The following is a 25,943-nucleotide window of genomic DNA, read 5'->3' as shown; positions in this document are numbered from 1 at the left end:
AATATTTTTTTAAGAAAATGAGGCTTTTCTCATTTTAATAAGACTTATTCCCTAGGGCATTATTTTAGGAGATTGCAAACTATATTTAACAACAACAAACAAAAACAAAAACTCTATCTGTAGTTTATAGACTGCATTGCTGTGGTTTAAAGAGAGATCTTTACTTTTTCGTTATGTTTACTTTTCAAAGAAAATTAGTAAATTTTGAGTTGTAAGAAAGTTGGTAGTTTATGGAAGAAAATATTTACTCAGTAATTATATAAGGGAAGGAATATATTTTGTGAAATAAATGTATTGCTGAGCAGTTATTTTAAATTAGATGTTTTTATCTTGTGTACAGGAAGGTGTGAGTATTAACAAGTCCTTGCTCACATTGGGAAAGGTTATATCTGCACTTTCTGAACAAGCAAACCGAAAGAGAGGTTTTATTCCTTACCGTGAATCTGTTCTTACATGGCAAGTATCTTTTGAAGTACAAAGAATTGTATAAAATGTACTGAATACTATGGGGAGAAGCACAATAGACTGACTTCATATAGCCTTGGGACAGAGAACAAGTGGTTAGTAGTGTGAATTCTAGAGTCAAACTATGTGGATCTGAATCGTGGCTCTGCATCCTATAAGCTCTGCGACTTCGGCAAATCACTCAATGCTCTAGTCTCTTTCTTCATCTGTAATATGAGGATAATAACAATACCTACCTTTTAGGGTTATAGTGAAGATTAAGTAACTATAATACTTTTAATACATAGTATGTGCTGTATTAGTGTAAGCAATTAGTACTATACTTAATGTTTTTAGTGCTTAATGTTTGAGCATATATGATACCACCAAACATGTTGCTATGTGTGTAAAGTGAAATCATTTTGTGTGGCACCCACTGACTAGTATTTAAGTGTTCAATAAGTATTTTTGTTAATGAATATGTTTTCATTAATCAGATACATTACATTCAAATTACATCTGTATAGATTTAATATCCAATTGTGATAAGCTATTAATATATAATTCTCATAAGGGCTGCATCTCTACTTGATAGCCCTGATGCGGGGCTCGATCTCAGGACCCTGAGATCATGACCTGAGCCGAAATCAAGAGTCAACGGTTAACCAACTGAGCCACCCAGGCCCTCCCAACCACTATATGTCTTTATAATTGGTTTATAGGAATGTAGTTGTCACCTGAAAACATTTAAGGAAAAATCTGATTTTTTTCTTGGTGCCTTTTGAAAGCTAGGAAGAGTGAAATTCATTCTGTGTTAATAAAGATAGGTGTTTTAGTCTCATTCTATCTTTTTTCCTCTAAAAGAAGGCTTCTGCATATTGTAGAAAACAAAATTTTTGTTTATATGCCCATTCATCCTTTTCAGTATTTATTGAGCACCTGTCCCTAAAGGTTGTGGTAGCACTGGAAATACAAGATGACTAACACACATAGTTTCTTTCCTGAAGTAGCTCCCAGTCTAGTCTGGGGAGTGGGAAGTGGTATCTTACTAAATATCTGATGGTTAACCATATTTTAAATCTTTGGTTCAGTTACTGTTTCATGAAACAATATAAAAAGTATAAGACAAAACAAAGTATTCATGAGATCTAAAAATAAGTACAAATACCACGAAAGTTCTGAATGGTGGTGTGCATGGCTGGCTCAGTCCGTAGAGCATGTGACTCTTGATCATGAATTCAAGCCCCACATTGGGTGTAGAGCTTACTTAAAATAAATAAAAAGTCCTGAATGGTATGTGAGTGAAGAGTATAATACTGTATTATATACCCTATTAATTTGTTTTGTGCTTTCTACATAATTACTGCTATTAGGTTGTTGTAGACACAAAGTCTAATTATAACTTCTTTTCCTTGAAGGCTGTTAAAAGAAAGTCTGGGTGGAAATTCAAAAACTGCAATGATCGCTACCATCAGTCCTGCTGCCAACAACATTGAAGAAACATTAAGCACACTGAGATATGCCAGCCAAGCCCGTATGATAGTCAATATCGCCAAAGTAAATGAAGATATGAACGCTAAGTTAATTAGAGGTGAAGATTTTTCTAAACATTTTAATTATTTTGTAACAGTTAAATCTCAAATATTAATTTCAGTCATGAAAATTCGCAATTTAAGAAAATTAAAGATTTTTCTTTCATACCTACTTATAATAGATACTAGTCATCATTCTACAATGATGGTGGAAGAGAGATGGAAGGACGATGGGAAGGAGAATTAGGAAGGGGAAAACAAGCAGAAAAAGACAGAAAATAGAGAGTAGGTAAAGGGGAAATAGCAAGCATAGAAAAATAATCTTACAGACTGAGTCATAGATGTGTGTAGCCTTTTCCTCTTATGACCTTTCCTCCATTGTCATTCTGTTTATCAGCTCTACTCTTGCTTAGTTCATTGATCTAAAGGACAGTGATCTAAAGGCTTAAGTTTTTAGCATAGGCCTAACTTCATTTATGCTCAGTACTACTTTCTGTGTATATCTTGGGAATCACCTGCGTAGGATGGACTTGAGTAACTGCAAGGAACCTTGATTTGAGCAGTTTTCTCTTTGCATATGTGCAAAGATTTGCACATAGTCCTTTGTCCTCTGGCCCTTTTGAGCAGCAGAGGACGAATGGTCTTCAGACAAGCAGGCCAGAGAAGAACGAATTGGCTGTATCATAGTCCATCGTCTCCCTTTTGGAGTCCCCTCTCTTTCACAAATAGGGCTATTTTCATTAAAAATAAGTCTTCTGAACTCCAGCTTGAAAAATCTTTGATTTTTATCCAACATGTCTTTATAAGTAAGGTTTGCCTTGGGACAATCCTGGTTTATGTCTGCTGCATCAGTGTGATTAATAATGTGCTTCTCAAAAGTGTCCCACTTTGAACAATACATTATATGGCCATACTACTTATGAGGGGGGAAATTCATAAAGATGGGAGCACTTTTTCAGGTTAAGACTAAATAGAAATGAATAGGTAATGTAAGTAAAGTAAAATTGATTTCTGTAAATATTCTATTTTATTTAGTAATATTTAAAACTTGAAATAAGATTGGAAGATTATGCCTACTGTGGTAATGATTATATATCAAATGTTATTAATCATGCATCTTTTTACAAATATTTAGAGTTGAAAGCGGAAATCGAAAAGCTAAAAGCTGCTCAAAGAAACAGTCAAAATATTGACCCTGAAAGATATAGGCTGTGCCGGCAAGAAATAACATCCTTAAGAATGAAACTGCATCAACAGGAGAGAGACATGGCAGAAATGCAAAGGTGGAATATAGTCAGTATTTTAGATGTCAATGTGTTGCCTGGAATCATTGGACTGGTGGGGCTGGGATTGGTGGAGAGGGAGGACTTTAGGAGGGATCTGTGGCTCTGTTTTCGTACTTCCTGTATGAATAGAGCAGTCCATCCCCAGACTATCATATTTTAAATATTCCTAAGTGGTTTCTTAATCTTTATTGATTGTCTTTAATTCTCAATCTTATGCATCTGGATATTTTTAACTCTATTATTTTGTTTGTCTTTGGAAAGAGCATGGAAAGAAAAATTTGAACAAGCTGAAAGAAGAAAACTTCAAGAAACAAAGGAGTTACAGGTATCATTTCAACTCTCTAAACTGATTTAAAAATTAAATAAAGATGACAGTAAATATGTAAATCTAATTTCTCAAATACTCCTTGCATACTGACTCTATGCCAAGCAATACCATAAAGAGAAATAGTATAAAGAAGTGTTGAGGTCAAGATTCTAATATACTTAGAGCCCATAGCTATGTTGGAAAGTTAAAATATAAACAAACCATCTAATTCTATTCACTTTGGTTCAACAAATATTAAATGTTTTTTCTGTGCCAGGCATGGGGGAAGCCAAGGTGAATAAAATGTAGTTTTGGCCCTCAAAGAGCATGTAATCTAAAGGGAGGTTTACAATGTAAATAGATGACTGAAATGCAGTGTGACTTGACTAGGTTGAACCATATGATGCTGCCATTTTTTAGGTAAGAAATGGTTGAACACCAGGAGTCCAATATGGTTCAGCCTAAGGCAATGAAAACCATGTAAAAGGAAGAGAAGCAGGAGACAGGAGGGAGTAATTAACTTCAATGAGGATGGTTATTAAGGAGGACTTCAAAGAGAAAGGGACAACTAAGCGAGATTTTGTTATGCTACTGAAGTCAAGATTTCTAAGCAAGGAATCCCATGTTCAGAAGCATGAAGGGACAGCACAGCTTGGATGTCCACAGAATTCAGAACTTGTATAGTAATGCTGGTGACAGAGATTGGACTGGAGAGAGATGCAAGATTCAGATCATGACATAGTGAGGAACTTAAATTTAGGTGACTGGGAGCCACTGAAGGGTTTTAAATGGAAAGGAAGTGACATGAGCAGACTTGTGTTTTAAACAGATTCTTCTGGTAATGGTGGATTTGAGGGAGGAAAGACTGATGCTGGCTGGGAAGGTTATTCATCTAGGAGGCTTTGCCACGGCGAAGGCCAGAGGTGGTGAGAGCTTGAGTAAGGCAATGGCAGTGGGAATGGCTAGTGGAGGAGTTGGATTCAAAAGAGTGAAAGGAGTTAAAATTGATAGGCTCAGAGGGTGTTTTTGGATGTGTGTGTATGTTAAGAAAATGGAAAAGTCAAGAATGATGCCCAGGTTTCTGAGATGTGCGCATTGCATTGTGAAATTATGAAGTCATCGTAGTGGTGAAAGAAGCCAGATGACAGTGGGTTGAGGAGTGACTAAGGAGATAGAGCCATACATGTAAACTCTGAAAACCTCTAGTGAGAAGTCAGAGAAAGGGGCGGTGAGATCGTGGGGAAGTTTTGTTTTGTTCATTTTGGTTTTGTTTCTTTAAAGGATGGAAGACACTTAAACTTTTTGATAGGAATCAAAACTCCTTAATGGAATGAGGTTCTAAAAGAGATTGGAGAGCTTGGGTCAAGAGCAAAGGTATTGGCAGTAAAGGAAATATTTCGAATGACTGGTAGGTAGAGTACTATAAGAATTGAGAGGAAGGGGGAATATTCCTTGGGAATGGTGAGTCCAGCCTCACGAAGAGGTGAGATTTGAGTTTTGAAGATTTGGCTTTGAAACCTGGGTAAGATTTTGATAGGTAGAAAAAAGGAAGAGTGCATTCTAGGAAAGGAAAATTGTCTGAGAGTAAAGGTGCAGAAGTTTAAGGTGTGCTCGGAAGAAGGTGTGCGGATCAGATTCATTGGAGTGGCAGTTTGTATACGGTCGTACAGAGATAAAATGGGCAGGGCGTGTTATGTTTAGTTTATTGATTTTCAGGCTAAGTGATTTGAGTTTTATCTTGTAGGAAGAGAGAAGTGATTGAAAATGTTTGACCGGGGAGTTGACATTTTGAGAATACCCTTTCAGGAGAATTGATTTGGTGTAGGATGTAAGATGAACTGAAAACGATAAATTGTTGACAGGGCAATCAGGCAGCTGCTGCAGTAGTTCAAGTATGAGGTAATAAGGGTCTGAACTAAGGTGAGGGCAGCAAAGATGCAACAAAAGGAACTGATCCATTCTAAAGACCATCAGTAAGAAAAGGCACAGTTTGAGGGTGACGGATTGTGAAGGTCAAAGAAAGGGCAACATAGCTTAAAAGTCTAAGAAGTATGATGGTGACAGTCATGGGGAAATCATGAAAGAGAGATTCTAAGAAACCTTTATTGAGACTTCACACACAGTGATTTTAATGTTTAAGGTAGACCATTTATTTTAGGTGGATTTAATAATTTGCTGCTTTTTGTTAAGGTTAATTTATTTTCTGACTTCCACTAGAAAGCAGGAATTACATTTCAAATCGACAACCATTTGCCAAACCTTGTCAATCTCAATGAAGATCCTCAGCTATCAGAGATGCTATTATATATGATAAAAGAAGGAACGACGACAGTTGGAAAGTATAAACCAAACTCAAGCCATGATATTCAGTTATCTGGGGTGCTTATTGCTGATGATCATTGGTATGTTATTCTTCTAAAAATAAAAAGGTTCCTGTTCATTTTTTTTAGTAGGCTTCTGTATCTTGATATGTATGGTTTCCTTCACATGAGGCATTCATTTATACTGAGTCTTTGGTATAATCCTTCCAATGCATCTTTTAGCCAAGAAAAACAGACAGTCTGAGTGTTTTGTAAGGAAGATAGGTTAATTACTGTCAATATGAGGTAGAATGTAATGCTCTCTATTTCTGTTTTGGTGTATGTGATCTGTTGGTTGAGGGATCATTTCTTGGAATTATAATCATTGGCAAGAAATTAAACTTCTATCCATCTTATATGGCAGGATTTTTGGTTGGATTGACAAATTTAAAATTTTTTTGTTTCATGTGAATTTTGTTCGTATGAATTGAATGATTATATACATATTGTTGGGATGATAGTTTATGCAAACTGCTTTGGCTTCATGTTGTTTTCAAGATTCATTCATTTTGATGTTCTTTTATTTTTACTGCTGTGAAGTATCTTATTGTGTGCATTTATCTACCTTTAAATTATTACAGTCTGTCTCTTGATAGACATTTGGGTTGTTCCTAATTTTTTGCTATCACAATATTGCTATGCATATTCTTATACGTATCTCTTGGTACAAATGTGAAGAGTTTCTCTAGAGTGAGTTTCCCAGATGATAAACTGAGATATGAGCCCTTAATGGTTAGCCAGTAGGAACTTAGGAGGCCTTACCTACCAGACTAGTCATGTCTAACTGTGAGCAACCTTTCTATTGACCACAATCTGCTGTATAAATATTACGATTTTCTAATTATGCTATAATAATAATTTTTAAAGTTTGGGAAACACTCTTAAATTATATCTAAAAATACTTGAGATATTAGATTGTAGGGTATGTCTTATTCAACTTCACTTGGTAACTTCACATTGTTTTCCAAAATGATTATGAATTTTTACTTCCACACCATTGAGAGTGTCTATTACTCCACATCCTTGTCAACACTTGGTACTGGCAGACTTGAATTTATGCCAGTCTAGTGAACCTGATATGTTATCTCATTGTGGATTCATTTTGCGTTTCTTTGACTAATAATCTCTTCATGTATTTATTGGTCATTTTAGTTTGCTCTTCTAGGACTTGCCTGTTCATGTCTTTTGTCCATGTTTCAGTTGGATTGTTTGTTTTTTTCTTAGTAATTTATAAGAGTTCTTTATATATTCTGATTGCCAAGCCTTTGTTTTATTTGTTGCAATAGTCTTTTTTCCAGTGTGTGGCTTATCTTTTCACTCTCTTTGGTGCCTTATGATTGATTCAAAGCTCTTTGTTTTATTGTAGTACACAGCCTCAATCTTTTTCCATTACAACAATTGTGGTCTTGTTTAAGAAATCCTTTCTATATTGAGGTCATAGAGATGTTCTCCTAACTTTTCATTTCTGTTTTTCTTTTTTAAAGATTTTATTTATTTATTAGAGAGAGGGAGAGAGAGAGAGAGATCACAAGAAGGGGGGAAGGGTAGAGGGAGAAGCAGACTCCCCGCTGAGCAGGGAGCCCGATGTGGGGTTCAATCCCAGGACTCTGGGATCATGACCTGAGCTGAAGGCAGTTGCTTAACTGACTGAGCCACCCAGACGCCCCTCTCCTAACTTTTCTTCTACATGTTTTGAAGTTTTGTTTTCACATTTAAGCCCTTAAGTAGTCTAGAATTTTTTGTTTGGTGTGAAGTAGGGGTCTGAATTCATTTATTTCTCATGTGAATAACCAATTCTGCTAATATCATATATTAAATAGTATATTGCCTCTTTTGTGATCTGAAGTGTTCATACAAAAAATTACCAAAAACAAAGTCTTTTTCTTCTCACTAGTACTCCATAGTCTTAATTATTTGAGCTTTATAATGTCTTTATATCTGGTATACAAATCTTCTTCTTCAGGTCCTTTTGTTCTTCTATTAGTTAACTGTTTTCTATAACAAATAAGTGTAGTATTATTTACACCAGTGACAAAGATACATAACATAATCCCAAAGTGTTAGGAGTCCAGTAGGGGAGTAGGAAGTCCTCTGCTTGCCTGGCACTCTGCATTTCCCCTTTTAGTACACTTATCACTATTGTCTTACTACACCATGAACTTCATGAGCGTTGGTTTCATGTCCATGTTCATTGCTGAGACCTATCTGGCACATGGGGGCTTAATGAATAAAAGAACTTCAGTACCTATCAATGTATATTAATGTTACATGGGACTTGCCTTCTTAATGCTTAGAAGTAAAATCCACTTCTTGCTTGAGCCAAAAAGATAAGCTTCTAGCATTTAAGTTGGGCCTTGAAAGATGAGGTAACATTCTTCCTATGTTGGAGAAATGACTCAAAAGAGAGAAGCTGAAGTCAAGGCAAATTCAGGGTACTGATATGGATGATTAAGAGTAAGATATGGTTCTGGGACACTCGAGTGGCTCCGTCAGTTAAGCGTCTGCCTTTAGCTCAGGTCATGATCCCAGGGTCCTGGGATCAAGTCCCACATCGGACTCCTTGCTCAGCAGGAAGTCTGCTGCTCCCCCTGCTTGTGCTCACTTGCTCTCTCTCTCTCTCTCTCTGACAAATAGATAAATAAAATCTTAAAAAAAAAAAGAGTAAGATGTGGCTCTTATGGGGAAATAATCGTGGATAAAGAATGTTGGTGGTGAAGCCAGATTGTGGAGGTTTCAGGATGCCAGGCCAAGGAATTTTGAAAGACCTAGGAGAGAGAAGGAATCAGAACAAGTAGATCCTGTTGAAACCTTTACCTGGTTAAAACACTAGACTGGTGGGAGGGACATACTGCTGAGGGGTGAGCTATTCCTTCCAGACTCTTTTCTCTAGGTGCTACAACTGAACTGTTATTCTTTAATTATAGATCTTAGAGCCTAATCAACAGCTAGAGGTTTTGGGTTAGGACTCAGGTTTTGCTGCAGACTTTTCCCTCTCTGTCAAGTTAATCCAAAGATGAATTGGACTTTGGAGTGTCTTTCCTATTCTCCAAATAAAAAGACTCAAAGGAATATGTAACATTTATAGCTGATTTTCCATAGTGTCAGGGTCTAGTTAATTAGATGACTAAGGAGTGTGTTTTTATCTCCATGCTTTTCTTTCTTCTGTATTACCCTACTTTTCATAAGAGGAAAATGTTTGTTTCTTTTCATCTTTAAAACTCATACATAAAACCAGAAATTAGAGAAATAAAACACTTAAAAGTGTTTCATTCATATGTAACCATTGTCAATATTCTAATGTTTTTTCCTTGAACTTATTTCATTTTATTTTATTTTTGGGGAGAGGGTCGGTATTTTTTTTTAAAGTAGTTATGGTTAAAATACATACAATGAAAATTCTTCCCAGCACTGATGGATGGGATTGCTCAGGCTTTTTTGCCAAAACTTCAAAATGTAGTTGGAGCAAAATAAAATAATTTTAAGTTATTTTTGTCACAAATTGATATGAAGCAACACCAAAGAAATAATCCAAGCAGGATTATCTTGTATTGCCTTTTTCTTTTTCATCTGTCCTGTAATTATAACAATGTACTTCTTATCTTAACAGTACTATAAAAAATTTTGATGGAATAGTGAGTATCATCCCAGTTGGAGAAGCAAAGACATATATAAATGGAAAACATATTTTGGAATCCACAGTATTACATCATGTAAGTTAGCCAGTGCTGAAATCTAACAAATTATTTGACTTTGGGCAAGTTGTTTAATTTATGTGAGTCCCAGTTTTCTCCTCTGTACGATAAGGTAGTGAACTAGATTAAGGACTTTCCAGTTCTAAAATTCTCTTTTCTATTAATTTATTAATTGCCTTCATTTGTGCAAAGATAAAAGTTAAATCACTATAAACCAGTACCTGAAGAGCTGACTACTGACAGCACCATTATGTGTCCAGTAAAGAGCTGAGCTTTGGAAGTAAGCCCTGGTTATTTGCTATATGACTTTTGAAAAAGGTTATTTAATTAGGGTGATTGTATATCACTGAAGTCAGGACACTGTTGAGAGCATTTTTAATAATTACATTGGGAGAGGGGCACCTGGCTGGCTCAGTTGGAAGAGCACGTAACTCTTGATCTTGGGGTCCTGAGTTTGAGCCCCATGTTGGGTGTAGAGATTACTTAAATAAATAAAACTTAAAAAAAAATTACATTGAGAGAACAGGCATAAACCAGTCTGTTGCAGGCAAACCAAGACAGTTGGTCACTTCATATATATCCTACCTTTTGGGGGCAGCAGAGGATTAAATGAAATAATCCATCTACAGTTCTTAACACAATGTCTGCAAATTGTAAGCTCAGTGAATGCTTATTGTTATTATTAAGCTCTGTGCTCTTTAACTTCCTCATTCCTCAAATCGAGATAATAGTACTATCTCACTGGGTTGTTGTGAGACATAAATGAGATCACATATATGTAAAGTGTTTAACATAGTGATTGACATATAGAAAGTATTTAATAAATGTTAGTTGCTATGATTTTTATGTTTATTATTACTAATCTTAGACTGTATTGAATTGCTGAACTTAATTATTTGTCCCATATAAGTTTTTGGTTCAGACTTACCTCAAGTAGTAAATTTTTTGTGTGCTTTAGGGTGATCGGGTGATTCTTGGTGGAGATCATTATTTTAGATTTAATCATCCAGTAGAAGTCCAGAAAGGAAAAAGACCATCCGGTAGAGATACTCTTACAATCGAGGGTCCAAAAGACTTTGAATTTGCAAAAAATGAGTTGCTCATGGCACAAAGATCACAGTAAGTCTTTTTGCTGATATGAAATAGTAAGAACATGAGAGAGCTCTACAAGAGAGAGTTAATCATATTGTGCTAGTCTCTGGCAGTTAATTCTTTGGGTGCTAATTTCTAGTGACATGATCTTTTCTCTTGGTACATTCATTGATTTAGCAGACGTTTATTGAGCAGATATTATGTATCTATCACTATACTAGAAATACAAAGAATACCTGAAATTTAGCTACTGTACTGGAGGAATTTATCATCTCATGGGGCTGACACATAGTTGTGACAGGGTGCCATGACAGAGTCCTGCACTGTGTGCAGTTTATGGAGTGAGGGGTGACTCCTAGTCCTGGCCAGGAATCAGCAAAGTTTTCTAGGGGACAAGAAGACATCCCCTGGAATGGGGTCCCCAGAGACCGTTGGAAGTTAGCCAGCGGGATGGGGGAGTGTAACCTTTTTGTTTTCTTTACCCCATCTTTAGCTCATGCAATATTGTAGGATTTCTGATTTAAACAGTATCCTTGTAAACTAATAGGTAAAGTATACATAAATAAATACTAACGAGTTAGGACTTTATCTTAAAGGATATGGAATCATTAACGATATTAGGCAGACAAGAGAGAGACCTGACAGAATCACAGTTTTAGAGCTCCCCATGACCTAAGTCTGGAAAACCAATTAGAGGCAGAGCAAGTATAGCTTGCAAATGCTGTTCAGAGATTGTTGAAGTAAGAGAAGGACAGTGTGGTTGAGTCAGAGAGAGTATTAAGGAGAAAGAATCAACCACACTTGATGACCAGAAAGGATGAAGGGAGGAGGAATCAGAATGACTAGTATGGACTGGGCTAATCCTACCTTATCTTTTAAAAAGTCTGAACTTGCTTTTGCTCTTTTTAAAAAAAAATTGTGTATATATGTTACATAATATTCGCTATTTTAACCATTTAACATATATATATGTTACATAATATTCACTATTTTAACCATTTTAAAATATACATTTCAAGGGCATTAAGTATATTGACAGTGTGTACAACCATCAAACTATTCATCTCCAGAACTTTTTTCATCATCCCAAACTGAAACTCTGTCCTCATTAAACTGTGACTCCCCATTGTCCCCCTCAACCCCACCCCCTGCCTGTTCCCCCCAGGCCCTGGTCACCACTAGCCTTCTTTCTTTTGATATTCTTTTTTTCAGTGAAATTGGGAATGGAAATTTCTATACAGTGTAGTTGCTAAAACATTGATTTTATTTTTTTAATTTTTATTAAAGATTTTATTTATTTATTTGAGAGAGAGAGCGACAGAGATAGCGCAAGAGAGGACAAGCAGGAAGGAGAGGGAGAAGAAGGCTCCCCACTGAGCAGGGAGCTCAAGGTGGGGCTTGATCCCAGGACCCTGGGATCATGACCTGAGCCAAAGCAGATGCTTAACTGACTGAGCCACCCAGGTGCCCCTAGAGCATTGATTTTATTGAGAAGAAACAAGCTTTTAGTTTTTTATACTCCTTGATGCTTTTCCCTTATATATTGAAAGATGACAAACCTAATTTAATGTTTTAACTTACCAAAATGTCAAATTATTATAGATGGTTGAAAATATACAATCTATTTTATCAGCTCTCATAACATTTTTAGTTATTTCGATGTTTTCCCTAACTTATGACCTAAACATGAATTAAAAGTTATTGATATATGAAATACAATTTTTGTTCTAACCATTGTTAAACATAAAATACCCTTATTTGGGAGCATCTGGGTGGCTTAATTGGTTAAGCATCCAACTCTTGATTTCAACTCAGGTCATGACCTCAGGGTTATGAGATTGAGTCCCGTTTTGGGCTCTGCCTCAGTTGGAGTCTACTTGACATTCTCTCTCACCCTCTCCCTCAGCCCCTACCGCACTGTGTGCACGCATGTGCACACACGTGCATGCATGTGCTCTCTCTCAAAAAAAAATTACCGTTATTGTGTTTTTTGTAATGTTAACTATAATGTTTACTGCAATGTTCACTATGACATAATATTTTTATATAACTTATTTTCTTTAAGATTAGAAAAATATAGGGACGCCTGGGTGGCTCAGTTGGTTGGGCATCTGCCTTTGGCTCAGGTCGTGGTCTCCCAGTCCTGGGATTGAGCCCCGCATTGGGCTCCCTGCTTCTTGGGGAGCCTGCATCTCCCTCTCTCTCTGCCCCTCCACCCTGCTTGCGCTCTTTCTCTCGCTCTATCTCAAATAAATGGATAAAATCTTAAAAAAAAAAAAAAAGAAAGGATTAGAAAAATATATTTACTTAAATATCAGGCATCTGCTATAGTAACTAAGAAATAAGCAAATTTTCATCCTTTTATGCTGTTTTGCATAAGCCATTCTAAAAGCAATAAAAATTTAAGAACACTGTTGATGGTGTCAGAAATTAAATGTTGAGTTTTAAATTTTTGTTTAATGAAAACATTTTAATTTGATTAAGAACTACTATGGTATATAAAGGATTCTTGACAATGTATCCTGTGAATATTTTGCTACTTTGTAGACTTGAAGCAGAAATAAAAGAGGCACAATTGAGAGCAAAGGAAGAAATGATGCAAGGAATCCAAATTGCAAAAGAAATGGCTCAGCAAGAGCTTTCTTCTCAAAAAGCTGCATATGAAAGCAAGATAAGAGCATTGGAAGCAGAACTGGTAAAAGGCAGAATTGGTTTTTTCTTTCTCTGCTCGTGCACCCTAAGTGATATATTGCCTGTAAAATTGAGTATATACCTAGAAAGAAACTGGGGGAATATCAAAGACTAGAGAGTCAAAGCCAAGTGAGTCTTGGCCCTCTTTAATTTTACTTTAGGAAGCAAGTTAGTAGTAGACAAATAGCTGTTGGAAGAAGAAGAAAAATAGAGAAGCTTCTGTCCTCCACCTACATGAGCCCATGGCTCTCTGGTTTCCTGGTCATCTTGCATTCCCACAACCCATTTTAGAGGAACATGCTCAGGAAGGTTTGACTAGTGATACTTATTTTAAGTTATATTAGTCAAGCTGAATGAGGTAGAAAAACTACGGGGCAACTTTTCTATTGATGAGTCAATTTCTTATACATTGATTAAAGAAATGGACTCTTGTACATTTTTTATATTATTTTTGAAAAAAACTAGTGTGTTTTTGCCCGTTACTTTTTATTATTGTTCTTTAAAGAAGGAAGAGGCTCAAAGGAAGAAAATGCAGGAAATAAATAACCGAAAGGCTAACGACAAAATTGAGGAATTAGAAAAGGCAAAACAGCGACTTGAACAGGAAATCTATGTCAACAAAAAGCGATTAGAAATGGAGACTTTGGCTGCAAAACAGGTAATTTCATTTTGTAAATAGTTGGCTCTGAGCAACAGCAGGATTTTTTTTTTTTTTTAAGAACTCATGGTACCTAGGAGGAGATGGCCGAATCCGGGTCTCCTGATGAGAAGGGCTCTTCTTCTTCTTTTTTTTTCTTTTTTTGAGGGAGTTAAGATCATTTTATTTATCTTATTTATTTTTTTACGAGAAGGGCTCTCCTTGCCTGAAAGCTTACAACCTGGTAATGCTCCCAGCTCTGCTCACACATCATCACACAAACATTTTGAAAGGGACAGAGCTCTTATTTTGAGCTGGTTCCATTACAGTTTTCCCCTCTTATGCCTCCACAAATATCCTGTGATCCATCAGGCCAAATAATGTAAATGAATGAAATGGTGCTAGGGTACAATGTGTAGAAGGAAGAAAGGCACAGCTCTTATACTGGGTCACATCCTCATGTCAGAATGGAGAATTATTTTTTTATTATTATCTTTAAAGATTTCCATCCATGGAAAGTGTGACCAGCAGTCTCCTTGCCTGAGTGACTCCTAAGAGAACTCAGAGTAGGGTGTTCATTACCCCAGTCTTAAGAGCTCAGGCCCTGAAACTTTTATCATCTCAGTGAGGGCAGAGTCATGTTTCAGGGGCTGACTCATATTAATCAAGTTCTGAAGACTGAAGTATAAAACCAGATTGTCAGTATTTTAATATCTTGAGTTACCTTTTTAACAACCTTCTTGGGTATTCTTTCTTCTTATATTAGTGGTTGTTAAAATATGGTCTTTAGTCCAGCAACATCAATCAGCATTACTGTTAGAAATGCAGTCTTAGGCCCCAGAACTCCTAAGTCAGAAACTCTGGAGTTGGGGCCCAGATCTATTCTGACAAGTCTTGCATGGGATTTTGACAAATACTAAAGTTTGAGCAGCACTGTTTTCATCTCTGCTTTGATTCCTTATATCTTAATCTCAAAGTTTTGTCCTCGAATAGCAATTTTATTTTTCTTTTTTCCAAGTTTTGTAGTGAGAGTGGGGGTAGAAGAAAATACCCCTGGTAACCCCAAAGTTCTTATACTATAATATGGTGATAATATGTAACAAGTTAATTCTAGGACACAAAGTAGCTAGTGAACCACCTGAGAGAGTTTTAGAAGAAAAAACAGAGCTGTTTAAATCTTGAAAACAGTAATTATAAATGGGCTGTTATAAGGTCTCTTTGTGGCAAATAAGGTTTTTGTGGTGTCTTTTAAATTTAACTTTATTTGGTCAACAAATGTTCTTGAATGTGGGCTCTTTTGAGCAGTTTTTTCTCTCTCCCTTTTTTTTTCCCTAAAGGTTTTTTTACTTCCTGTCAATGGGAAGAATAAGATTAATTTATGTCATCAAAAATTCCTAATGATTTTGTTATGGGGTCAAATTTTATAAAGATATTTTATAAATCACTTTTTAAAGGCCTTGTATGCTTAATAAAATGTGTACTGTAAAATGAAGTTTAAGTATGCTGTGTTACCATTATCAATTATAATTTCTCTCTTTGTATATTTTCATGTATGGGTCTATATGAATAAATATCAATTAGGCTTTAGAAGACCATAGCATCCGCCATGCAAGAATTCTGGAAGCTTTAGAAACTGAGAAGCAAAAAATTGCTAAAGAAGTACAAATACTACAGCAAAATCAAAGTAATAGAGATAAAACTTTTTTAAGTGAGTATATGATGATTTTAGCAGGCATTTTCTAAAGTTTTGTGTATGTTATTTCTTATGATATAATTACTAAAATGTTAGAGTTGGTTGCCTTTATATATTAAAAATGGTTTATTCTGGATGTTGCTGGCCTTTTTGGATCTAAATAAATTTGTATGCATGATTGTTTCAGAATATTCAGTTTTTAGAATATTTAGTTACATAAGCAAATAGTAAAGAAAATTTCAAGTGATACTTTAATGTGTAACATGTTTTTTAAAATGCAGTCTCTTATTCTAATATTTTAGGTCTTACATCTAGATTGGACTAAATCATTGGGTACTTCATCTTCTTTTTCACTTAGATGTTATTTTTTGTGTATACTTCTACATTGCTGTATAGAACATGGCATGTTTTTAATGACTTTTTCTCATTATGGAAAATTTCAAACAAACTCTAAAAGTAGAGAGGTTACTACAACAGACTCTTATATACTTATCATCCAACTTCAGCAATTTCTAACACATGTTCGGTCTTGTTCTGGCTGTACCCAGCCCCCTTGCCTCCCTGGACTGTTGTGGAGCAAATCCAAGACATCATATCATTTGATCTGTAAATACTTCACTATGTATCTCTGCATTGGATAAGGACTCTCTTTTCTGTCTTTCTCTGTCACTCTTTAAGCATAACCATGATATGATATTTTTATCAAACCTAAAAATATGAATAATAATTTCTTATACTCATCAGATTTCTAGCCTACATTCAATTTTCCCATACATTTTTTTTATATCTTGTTTGTTTGAGTCAGGATACAAACATGATCCACACATTGTGTTTGGTAGATATGCCTTGTAAGTCTTATTTGATTTTTTTATTATTATTTTTAAAGATTTATTTATTTATTTTAGAGAGAGAGGGAGAGTGCCTGCGTGAGCAGGGATGGGGGGGCGGGGCAGAGGGAGAGAGAGAGAATCTCAAGCAGACTCTGAGCTGAACACAGAGCCTGACTCGTGGCTCGATCTCAGGACGCTGAGATCACAACCTGAGCCGAAAGCAAGAGTCAGACACGCTTAACCAACTGAGTAACCCAGGTGCCCCTAAGTCTCTTTATATTTATTTTTCATTTTTATTAAGTAGGCTCCACGTCCAAAGTGGGGCTTGAACTCACTTGAGATTAAGAGTCACATGCTCTACCTACTGAGCCAGCCAGGCACCCCCATTTTTATAAAAAATATTTATTTATTTATTTATTTATTCATTCATTTATTTTAGAGAGTGAGCAAGAGCACAAGTGGGTGGGGGAGGGGCAGAGGGAAAGAAGGCCCAAGCAGACTCCCTGCTGAGCACAGAGCCCAAAGTGACAGATCCCATGACCCATGAGATCACCACCTGAGCCAAAACCAAGAGTGGGATGCTTAACAGACTGAGTGACCCAGGTGCCCCTTTTTAAGTCTCTTAATCTGTAAATTTGCCTTTCTTATCTCTCTCCTTCCTCTTGTAATTTGCTTATTGAAGAAATCAGGTTATTTATCTTGTAGTTTCCCACATTCTGGATCTTGCTGTTGTATCTACATGGTGTTGCTTAACAGGTTCCTCTGCCCCTATATTCCCTATAAAGTGGTAGAGCTATTTCTTCAGGCCTGTCAGATTCTGATTCAAATTTTTAGCTAGAATACTTCGTAGTTGTATTGTATTGTATAACTTCTATTTTTAAATAAATCTGAAACTATTAATGCTTGTTATATCTATTGTAAGAAGTAAATAAATACATTTACTAATACATCTTTTTATTCTTCTTAGAGCCTAAAAACAGGGTCTTGCAATGAATACTTGTTTTTTTTAGCATGTGTATAATGAATTTTATCCTTTCAAAAAAATGTTCTGATGGAAAATTGGTGATAAATTTGGGTGATATAGAAAATATTTATGATAAAATTTTAATTTTAAATTAGGAAAATGGAATTGTGGCCAAATTATTTCCCATTTTTGTTTTGATGTCCTGAAATATGTGTTTGTTTTAATTTTCAGGCAAAATAAAAAAGGATTGTGGTTCTATATAAGTAAGGCTGTAGTATGCTTTACCCAATACTTTAAACAAATTAGAAATTAAGAAAAAATTAATCAGAAAAAAATATTTAAAGATATTAGGAGACAAAGCATTGTCTTTGGCATTTCCTCTCTTACAAAATCCTTTCTGTATCAACTTTCTACATCACTTTCAGTTTTTTTACTGTGTCTCCACAGGTGAAAGACTTCATAGAAATATTCTTTCTATGAAGAATATTTTATTTCAGGCTTGAGGAGAAGCCACTCAAATATTGCCCTTACTTTCTGCAATAGTTAAAACCATTTATTTAAAATCAATATTTTTTTTTTTCAGGAGTTGTTCTGCCTAGTGATATAAGTCAGGGCTCATAGATGGTTTTTGAATCATCTCTGTGTGTTTTCTACTAGTTCAGACAAATTGGAGCTCCATGAAACTCTCAATGATGATTCAGGAAGCCAATGCCATCAGCAGCAAATTTAAAAAATGTTATGTTTTTGGCAGGTGAGCAATTTATTAGCCTAATTATAAAGTAATTCTTTGTTTTAAACTAACTGACCTTCATATGATTGCTTTCTAAATTTAATTTCTGCAAGGACATAGTATCTATATTGCCTGTCTAGGAGAGAACAGTGTCAGAATTCCCAGTGACACATTTGGACTCCCCTTTAGAGCTCACTCTGGAGTAAAAGACTTTCAACAATTAACATACCATACTAAATATACTAAGTATGTTTATAAAATAAGTAATTTTATAAACAGAATAGTTTTAGGTGTTTTAGGAATTTACTTCTTTTTTTTAAAGATTTTATTTATTTATTTGACAGAGAGAGACACAGCGAGAGAGGGAACACAAACAGGGGGAGTGGGAGAGGGAGAAGCAGGCTTCCCGCGGAGCAGGGAGCCCGATGTGGGGCTCGATCCCAGGACCCTGGGATCATGACCTGAGCCGAAGGCAGATGCTTAACGACTGAGCCATCCAGGCGCCCTACTTAGCTTCTTTTGAGTTGCAAGTTTACTAGTATTACATGTTTGGAAGGAAATATACCTAATTAGAATTTGATTTTTAAAATTTTTATGTAAGAAGTTATTTTTATATAGTATATACTAGACATGATTTTTCATTGTAATAAAAATGCTTAACAATGGAAAGATTTAATCAGTGGACTGAACTTTTATGGAAGTTATTTTAATTCAGAAAACTCTTATAAATGGGTATGTATGTTTTAGGATAAGCATTTTTCTTTGGTTTTTCTTTCAGACATGACGTATCAGATAAAGGAAGTAGTTCTGACACTTCTGTTCGTGTTCGTAACCTACAACTAGGGATCTCAACTTTCTGGAGTCTGGAAAAGTTTGAATCTAAGCTTGCAGCAATGAAAGAACTTTATGAGGTTTGGAATATTATTAAAATCTCTGTAAATTTTTGAAATAAAAAATATACAAGTGACGTGTTCTTAGTAAAGAAAATTTGGCAAATAAAGGAAAAGGCAATTTATATTACCCAAACCAACCAATATTAACAATTATGTATGTTTACTTTACTTTTGCCTGTAGATGGGGTTTTATTGATTTAATATAGTTATACCTGTAATAGAGAAATTTAGTGCTGAATCTGTTCACAGTTATAATTGTGTGTTTTCAAGATTTTAGATTTAAGCTTAAGAGAAGAAGAAATTTGATAGATATAAAGCACTTTGCATCATTTGTAATTATCTTCAGTGCCTATAATGTGCATTTTTACATAATTACTTTACATTTCCCCATTGCTGTGCTTTTCGGTGTTACCAGTTGTTTGCTATTTTAATAGAACTAAAAATATCCTTACACATATTAGTTTTTAATATCTTTTTCCTTGTTTTCTCTTTTCTAAAATGGTACCCCAAAATATGATTTTTTATTACATTTTGATGTTCAATAACAATTACTTGTCAGAAATATTGCCATTTACCAAGGTTACCAGTTTGTTTTAATTTATGTATTAATAATTAGTGAATCTGAGGATTTGACTCTTCGTTTCTTTATAGGTAAAGTATGTGTTCATGTCCTTTGAATTTTACTCACACTTTTGAAATATGGGTAATGAACTAATATGTCTATAAAAGTTCTAATATATTTTGATAGTAAACCTTTATTTTATATTTATAATAATTTTTTTCCTGATTACACTGACTTTTTTCTTGGTTTTATTTTGTTATACAGGCATTTTAAATCTGGTATATTTGAATCTGTCTATTAATCTGGAGATCTTCTTACTGAAATATAGTCCATTTCTCTGTTTACTTTTAATTTTTTGTAAACATTTACCTCTGTGAGTCACATAGAATTTGTTATAGTATATTGTGAGAGGTATGGATGTAAAAGTAATTTTTCTCCATATGATTATTTTAGTATCCCTAAAGCATTTAATAAATAGTTGTAATATGTATTAAATTGTTGCTACTATTTGTTAAATATCTCACCTTTATATAATGTGACTCTATATAGAATTATATTCTATACTACTTAGATATAACAATAATGGAGATATATGTAAAAGCTTACACAGGATGCTGTCAAATTATATCCTTAATGTTTGATTCGTGTAATGGAAAAATGAAAATAAACTAGTTAACTCAATCTAGAAAATAACAAAATAAAACAAAGCAAAGCAAATGAAAGAATGATTAAAAATAAAAGCAATAATTGATAAATTAGAAATTAAACTCAAGCTCTGGTTCTTTAAAAAGATGAACATGTGATTTTAGGAATGGGCAATGGCATTTATACAAAGATAACAAAAGCATTTAAAAATTATTTTACATGTAAAACTTTACGCTAATAAATTTTATAATTTTCTAGAAAGAAAAGACTTTCTAGAAAAAGATCAATTATGAAATTTAGCTTAATGGATGAATAACCATGCAATAAATTGAAAAGTTTGTCAACAAATTAGTCTCAAAAAGAAAAAGGTGTGGCTCCCAATCAGTTTTATGGGGAAGGTTTTGTTTTTTTTTTAAGATTTTATTTATTTATTTGACAGAAAGTTACCCAGCGAGAGAGGGAACACAAGCAGGGGGAGTGGGAGAGGGAGAAGCAGGCTTCCCGCCGAGCAGGGAGCCCGATGTGGGACTCGATCCCAGGACCCCGGGATCATGACCCGAGCCGAAGGCAGACACTTAATGACTGAGCCACCCAGGTGCCCCATGGGGAAGCTTTTTTAAACCACTGAAGAACCGGGGTGCCTGGCTGGCTCAGTCGGTAGAGGATGTGACTATTGATCTCAGGGTCATGAGTTCAAGCCCCATTTGGGTGTAGAGCGTACTTAAAAAAATAAATAAATAAGTAAATAAGAGAACAGATAAATATGATTGTGTTTCAACTATTCTGGAACATAGCAAAGGATATAAAGTGTCACAGTTATGATGCTAACCTAACCGATTAAAATCAAACCAAACAAAAACCACAAAAACTGAAAAGATGATTCATAAGAGAATTACAAACCAATCTTCATATGAACATAGCTATAAAAATCCTGAATAAAATGTCAGTAAATCAGGGGTGCCTGGGTGGTGCAATTTGTTAAGTGTCTGACTCTTGGTTTTGGCTCAGGTCCTGATCTCAGGGTTGTGAGATCAAGCCCTGTGTCGGGCTCCGTGCTCAGCTCAGAGTCTGCTTGGGATTCTCTTTCTCCCTCTCTCTCTGCCCCTCCCCCCTGCATGAACTCTCTCTCTTGCCAATAAATACATAAATCTTAAAAAAAGAAAGAAAGGAAGAAAGAAAGGTCAGTAAATCAAACCCAAAGATATACTCAAAGAATACTTATACCATGATCAAGTAAGGTTAATTCCAGGAATGCAAGGTATATTATTCATAACAGGAAATCCAAAAAGACTGAAAGGAACTGAGTGTTTATCTCTAAATGATGGGTTTGTGAGTGGTTACACTTTTGTGTGTTTATACGTGTTAATAATTTCCAAATTTCCTACAATGAATGTGGATTGCTTGTGTAATTAGAGCAACAAAAAAACTGTATTGAAGTCATTTGATCATTCTTGCCTTATCATATACATTAAAATGTGGTAGGTGACTTAACCATTATTATCTTACTTCCTACTTTCAACTGTTGCAATATTCTTTGATTATTTTTCTATATAATTATACTATTTCAAATCAAGCTCTATATGTATAGTATTTTGCTAGAACTTTAAATACTTAAAATTCAGATTATTATCATGATTAATATATTCGACCAGGGAGTGATTGAATCTTAATGTTGTCAGATTATTCTTTTCTTTTTCTTTTTTTAATTTAATTTTATTATGTTATGTTAGTCACCATACATTACATCATTAGTTTTTGATGTAGTATTCAATGATTCATTGTTTGCATATAACACCCAGTGCTCCATTCAGTACATGCCCTCCTTAATACCCATCACGAGGCTAACACATTGCCCAACCCCCCTTCTTCTATTTTTCTACTGAGGATTTATCTTTTCTGTTTTTAGTGTCTTCTATATCCCAAGTTTATGTTTTTTAATCATTTAATGATTTCTGTGCTTTTATTAGTAGAGCTCTTTCAATACAATTTCTAGCATCATGTGCTTGATTTTTTGTTTTGTCAGGAATGTGATATTTTTAAGATTTATTTATTAGAGAGTGCGAGTGGGGGGAGGGGCAGAGGGAGAGGAAGAGAGAGAATCTCAAGCAGACTCCCTGCTGAGTGCAGAGCCCAATGCGGGGCTCAATCTCAGGTCTCTGAGATCATGACCTGAGCTGAAATGAAGAGTCGGATGCTTAACTGACTGAGCCACCCAGGCACCCCAAAATGTATGATATTTTTAGACTTCTGCCAGACAACCTGTAATTTTGCTAATTTTTAAATTTTAAATGTAACAAATTTAAACTTTTGTTTTCTCTTAATTGCTAAACATGTTTTAAAAGATTTTATTTGAGAGAGAGAGAGAACATGAGCTGGTGGAGGGACAGAGGGAGAGGGAGAAGCAGACTCTCCGCTGAGCGGGGAGTCCAGTGCGGGGCTCAATCCCAGGACCCCAGGATCATGACCTGAGCTGGAGGCAGACGCTTAACCAACTGAGCCACCCAGGTGCCCCAGTTGCTAAATATTTTTTAACCCAAATTAATAGAAACCATATATTTTATTTTTCTTAGAGTAATAATAGTAACAAGAGTGAAGATGTCTTTTGTGATCCTGAAGATGAATGGGAACCTGACATTACAAATGCACCAGTTTCTTCTTTTTCTAGAAGGAGGTAAAGACATTTTGTTATTGTTGTTTTTGTTCTGGGTATACATATATATATATCATTTCCTTATTTTAAAAGAACTATCTATTGTCATAATGGATATGTCTGTGCAGGGAACCCAGTAATATAAGAGAAATAGTATGTTACTGATCAAATTACAGCACTTGGGGCATTAAATTGTTTATATCAGTCAGTTAGAATAGGAACAAAAATGGTCAGCATCTCACCATATAAGTCTTAAGAGCGACTTAGAATAGCATAAATCTAATTTCCTATAAAAATGAATAGTTTTTATTACTTTTAAATTACCCTTTTTCAAGAACTTGGCATATTCTATGATATTTTATTGTAAGTTATAGAACTTTAAATGCTGTCAAGTTAGCACCACAGAAGAATAAATCATGGTGATAGAGAACTTCTATATATGACAAATGCTGCTTATTAACTAAAAGCATAAAAGACTTCCACAGTGAATAAATGCTTTTCAAGGAAAAACTAGTTCCGTTTAGACCTCAGATGCTTAGATTACAGAGGGGCAAAATGGTATAATAGAAAGGCCTTGGTCTTGGAACCAATTTAGCTGCTTAGTTTGGTTTTTAAACAAAGACTTCTTTTTAAATAAATACTTCTTCATTTGGTTTTGAAACAAGACTGTCTGCTATTTCTTGAGGATACAAAGATGAATAAAAAATACTCTCTGTCCTGAAGACCAGGAATTGAAGAAACTAGAAGAACAGTTGATAAAGACCCAAAATCAGGTCAGGCAGAAGGACTGGAGAGGAAAGTGCGGTTTTATACATATTCAAGAGGAAGAATCAATAAGGACTTGGCTAGCTGTGGAGTTGAGGGTGATAAAGGGCTCAAGGGTGAATCCCTGTCTAACAAGGGTAACTGGCTAAGGGAAGGTGGTGTTCCCTGATGTGGAGAGTCAGATGAGTTTATTTTTGAACACGATGGGCTTGAGATTCCCAGGGAACATCCAAGTGCATATATTCAGGTCTAGAACTTGGAAGGAGGGATTTGGGATATTTCAGGATGTAAGAGTCAGTGGCATTCATCCATCCAACAGAAGCATCATCATTATCAAGAACATTGACTGAGTGCTTGCTAAGTATTATCTCATGTAGTTCTTACACAAAACTATGAGGTTAGTGCTGTCATTACCCACCTTTTACAGATGAAGGGGCTGAAGATTTAAAGAGGTTATAAGTTGTCCAAACTCACAGAGCTGATAAAGGAAGAGCTGGTACTCAAATCCAGGATTGAGTGACTCCAAAGGTCCTGATTTTCTTGACTGCTACGCCATATTGCGTCTCTTTTGCATCAAAACAGAATCTTTCTGGTTAAATCTCTCTCTCTCTCTCTCTCTTTTTTTTTAACTTCATCACCTTCAGCTGCAGCTCAGAATTCATTGGGTTTCCAGACCTTTTCAGGCCTTTCTTGGTTTTGACTATGCTTATTTTAAACCCATTTATAAAATTTCAAAGAGATGGAACTACTTTAGAGCAACTCTTCCTCCTGTTACCTCTGTTCTATTTGCTTCATGGTAACTGCTAAGCTACAGTAAGAAATAGCCAAGAAATAATAATCGATACTTGTTATCTTATATGTTATGTACATAACAGCTGTGTATTTCAAGCTAAGAGAAATACAAAGCATGTCCTTTAGATTCTGAGTTCCTTGAGCATAAGATACACATCTGTATCCCCTACAATGTACTATAATAAAAAAGTCACAGGCTCATGTCAGAGTCCTAGGTTCTAACTTTTTTTCATTAAGTTTTTAATTTTAATTCCAGTATAATTAGCATACAGTATTATATTAGTTTCAGGTGTATAATAGAGTGATTTATGCCGAGTGCAGCCATGGGCAAGTGACATTACATCTTTAGGCTTCAGTTTTCTCATCTATAAGATGGAGACAATAATACATATCTTTTCTACAGAGCCTATTGCTAAGTTTAAGTGAGGTCAACAATTGCTTCTCCTGCCACTTCTACTATGACCACCATGGGACTGACGATGATGTCGTGAAGTAGTTCTAAGGATTAGAGATAAAGTATGTAGAACTCCCACTGCAGTGGATAGGTGTTGAATAAATGGCAGTTCTTATTATTGGGTGCTTGTATGTGCTAAGTAAGATTAAATCATGGACTACAGAGGGGATCTTATTTCTGATTTAATACCAATAAACAGATAGTGATATCTTCAGGTGATTTATCTTGAGGACTTCAAAACAGTGTTGGGTTCTCCAAAGTGAGCTAAAGATGGCCCTTGGGGGAAATTGGGCAGGAGGGCTTGGGGTACTTAAGCTAACCTGGAGTAACATAAACCTCCCAAAAATTCAGACCAGAACTACAAATTCATCAGACAGTGATTTGTAAATCCCTTTAGATTTTATAATACTGGTTTCTTATTATATTTTATTATAAACAGATACAAACTTGGTGTACTTAGAATTATGGATCACAGTATGAGCATTAATAATTAATGAACATCAGGGAGTGACGGGATGAGTGAAATAGGTGAAGGGGATGAAGAGGACACTTATTGTGATGAACACTGAGCAATATATAGAATTGTTGAATCACTATATTGTACACCTGAAACTAATATAACACACTATATGTTAATTATACTTGAATTTTAAAAACTAATTAAAAATAATGAACATAAAAATTTTAGCTTATTGGGGCGCCTAGGTGGCTCGGTCAGTTAAGCATCTGCCTTCGGCTCAGGTCATGATCCCAGGGTCCTGGGATCGAGCTCCACATCGGGCTCCCTGCTCCGCAGGAAGCCTGCTTCTCCCTCTCCTACTCCCCCTGCTTGTGTTCCCTCTCTCTCTGTGTCTCTCTCTGTCAAATAAATAAATAAAATCTTAAAAAAAAAAAATTTAGCTTATTGAAAGTTGGTGATTTACA

General features: G+C 35.3%; 1 protein-coding gene across 1 annotated transcript in view; it reads left to right on the top strand.

The window, feature by feature from the left end:
• The window catches only part of KIF14 (kinesin family member 14), a 53,842-nt gene that overhangs the window by 10,810 nt on the left and 17,089 nt on the right, over nt 1–25,943 (top strand). The window contains exons 9-21 of the mRNA XM_036086683.2: nt 341–456; nt 1,863–2,035; nt 3,112–3,259; nt 3,524–3,587; nt 5,787–5,971; nt 9,537–9,639; nt 10,580–10,740; nt 13,261–13,408; nt 13,910–14,062; nt 15,623–15,749; nt 18,186–18,279; nt 19,037–19,169; nt 22,929–23,029. Coding sequence (XP_035942576.2) covers nt 341–456; nt 1,863–2,035; nt 3,112–3,259; nt 3,524–3,587; nt 5,787–5,971; nt 9,537–9,639; nt 10,580–10,740; nt 13,261–13,408; nt 13,910–14,062; nt 15,623–15,749; nt 18,186–18,279; nt 19,037–19,169; nt 22,929–23,029 — 1,706 coding nt within the window. The remainder of the gene's footprint in view (nt 1–340; nt 457–1,862; nt 2,036–3,111; nt 3,260–3,523; nt 3,588–5,786; nt 5,972–9,536; nt 9,640–10,579; nt 10,741–13,260; nt 13,409–13,909; nt 14,063–15,622; nt 15,750–18,185; nt 18,280–19,036; nt 19,170–22,928; nt 23,030–25,943) is intronic.

Source organism: Halichoerus grypus, chromosome 7, assembly GCF_964656455.1.
Source record: "Halichoerus grypus chromosome 7, mHalGry1.hap1.1, whole genome shotgun sequence".
NCBI lineage: Eukaryota > Metazoa > Chordata > Mammalia > Carnivora > Phocidae > Halichoerus > Halichoerus grypus.
Note: the sequence above shows the minus strand (reverse complement) of the source record. Positions and strands in the feature narration are given on the sequence as shown.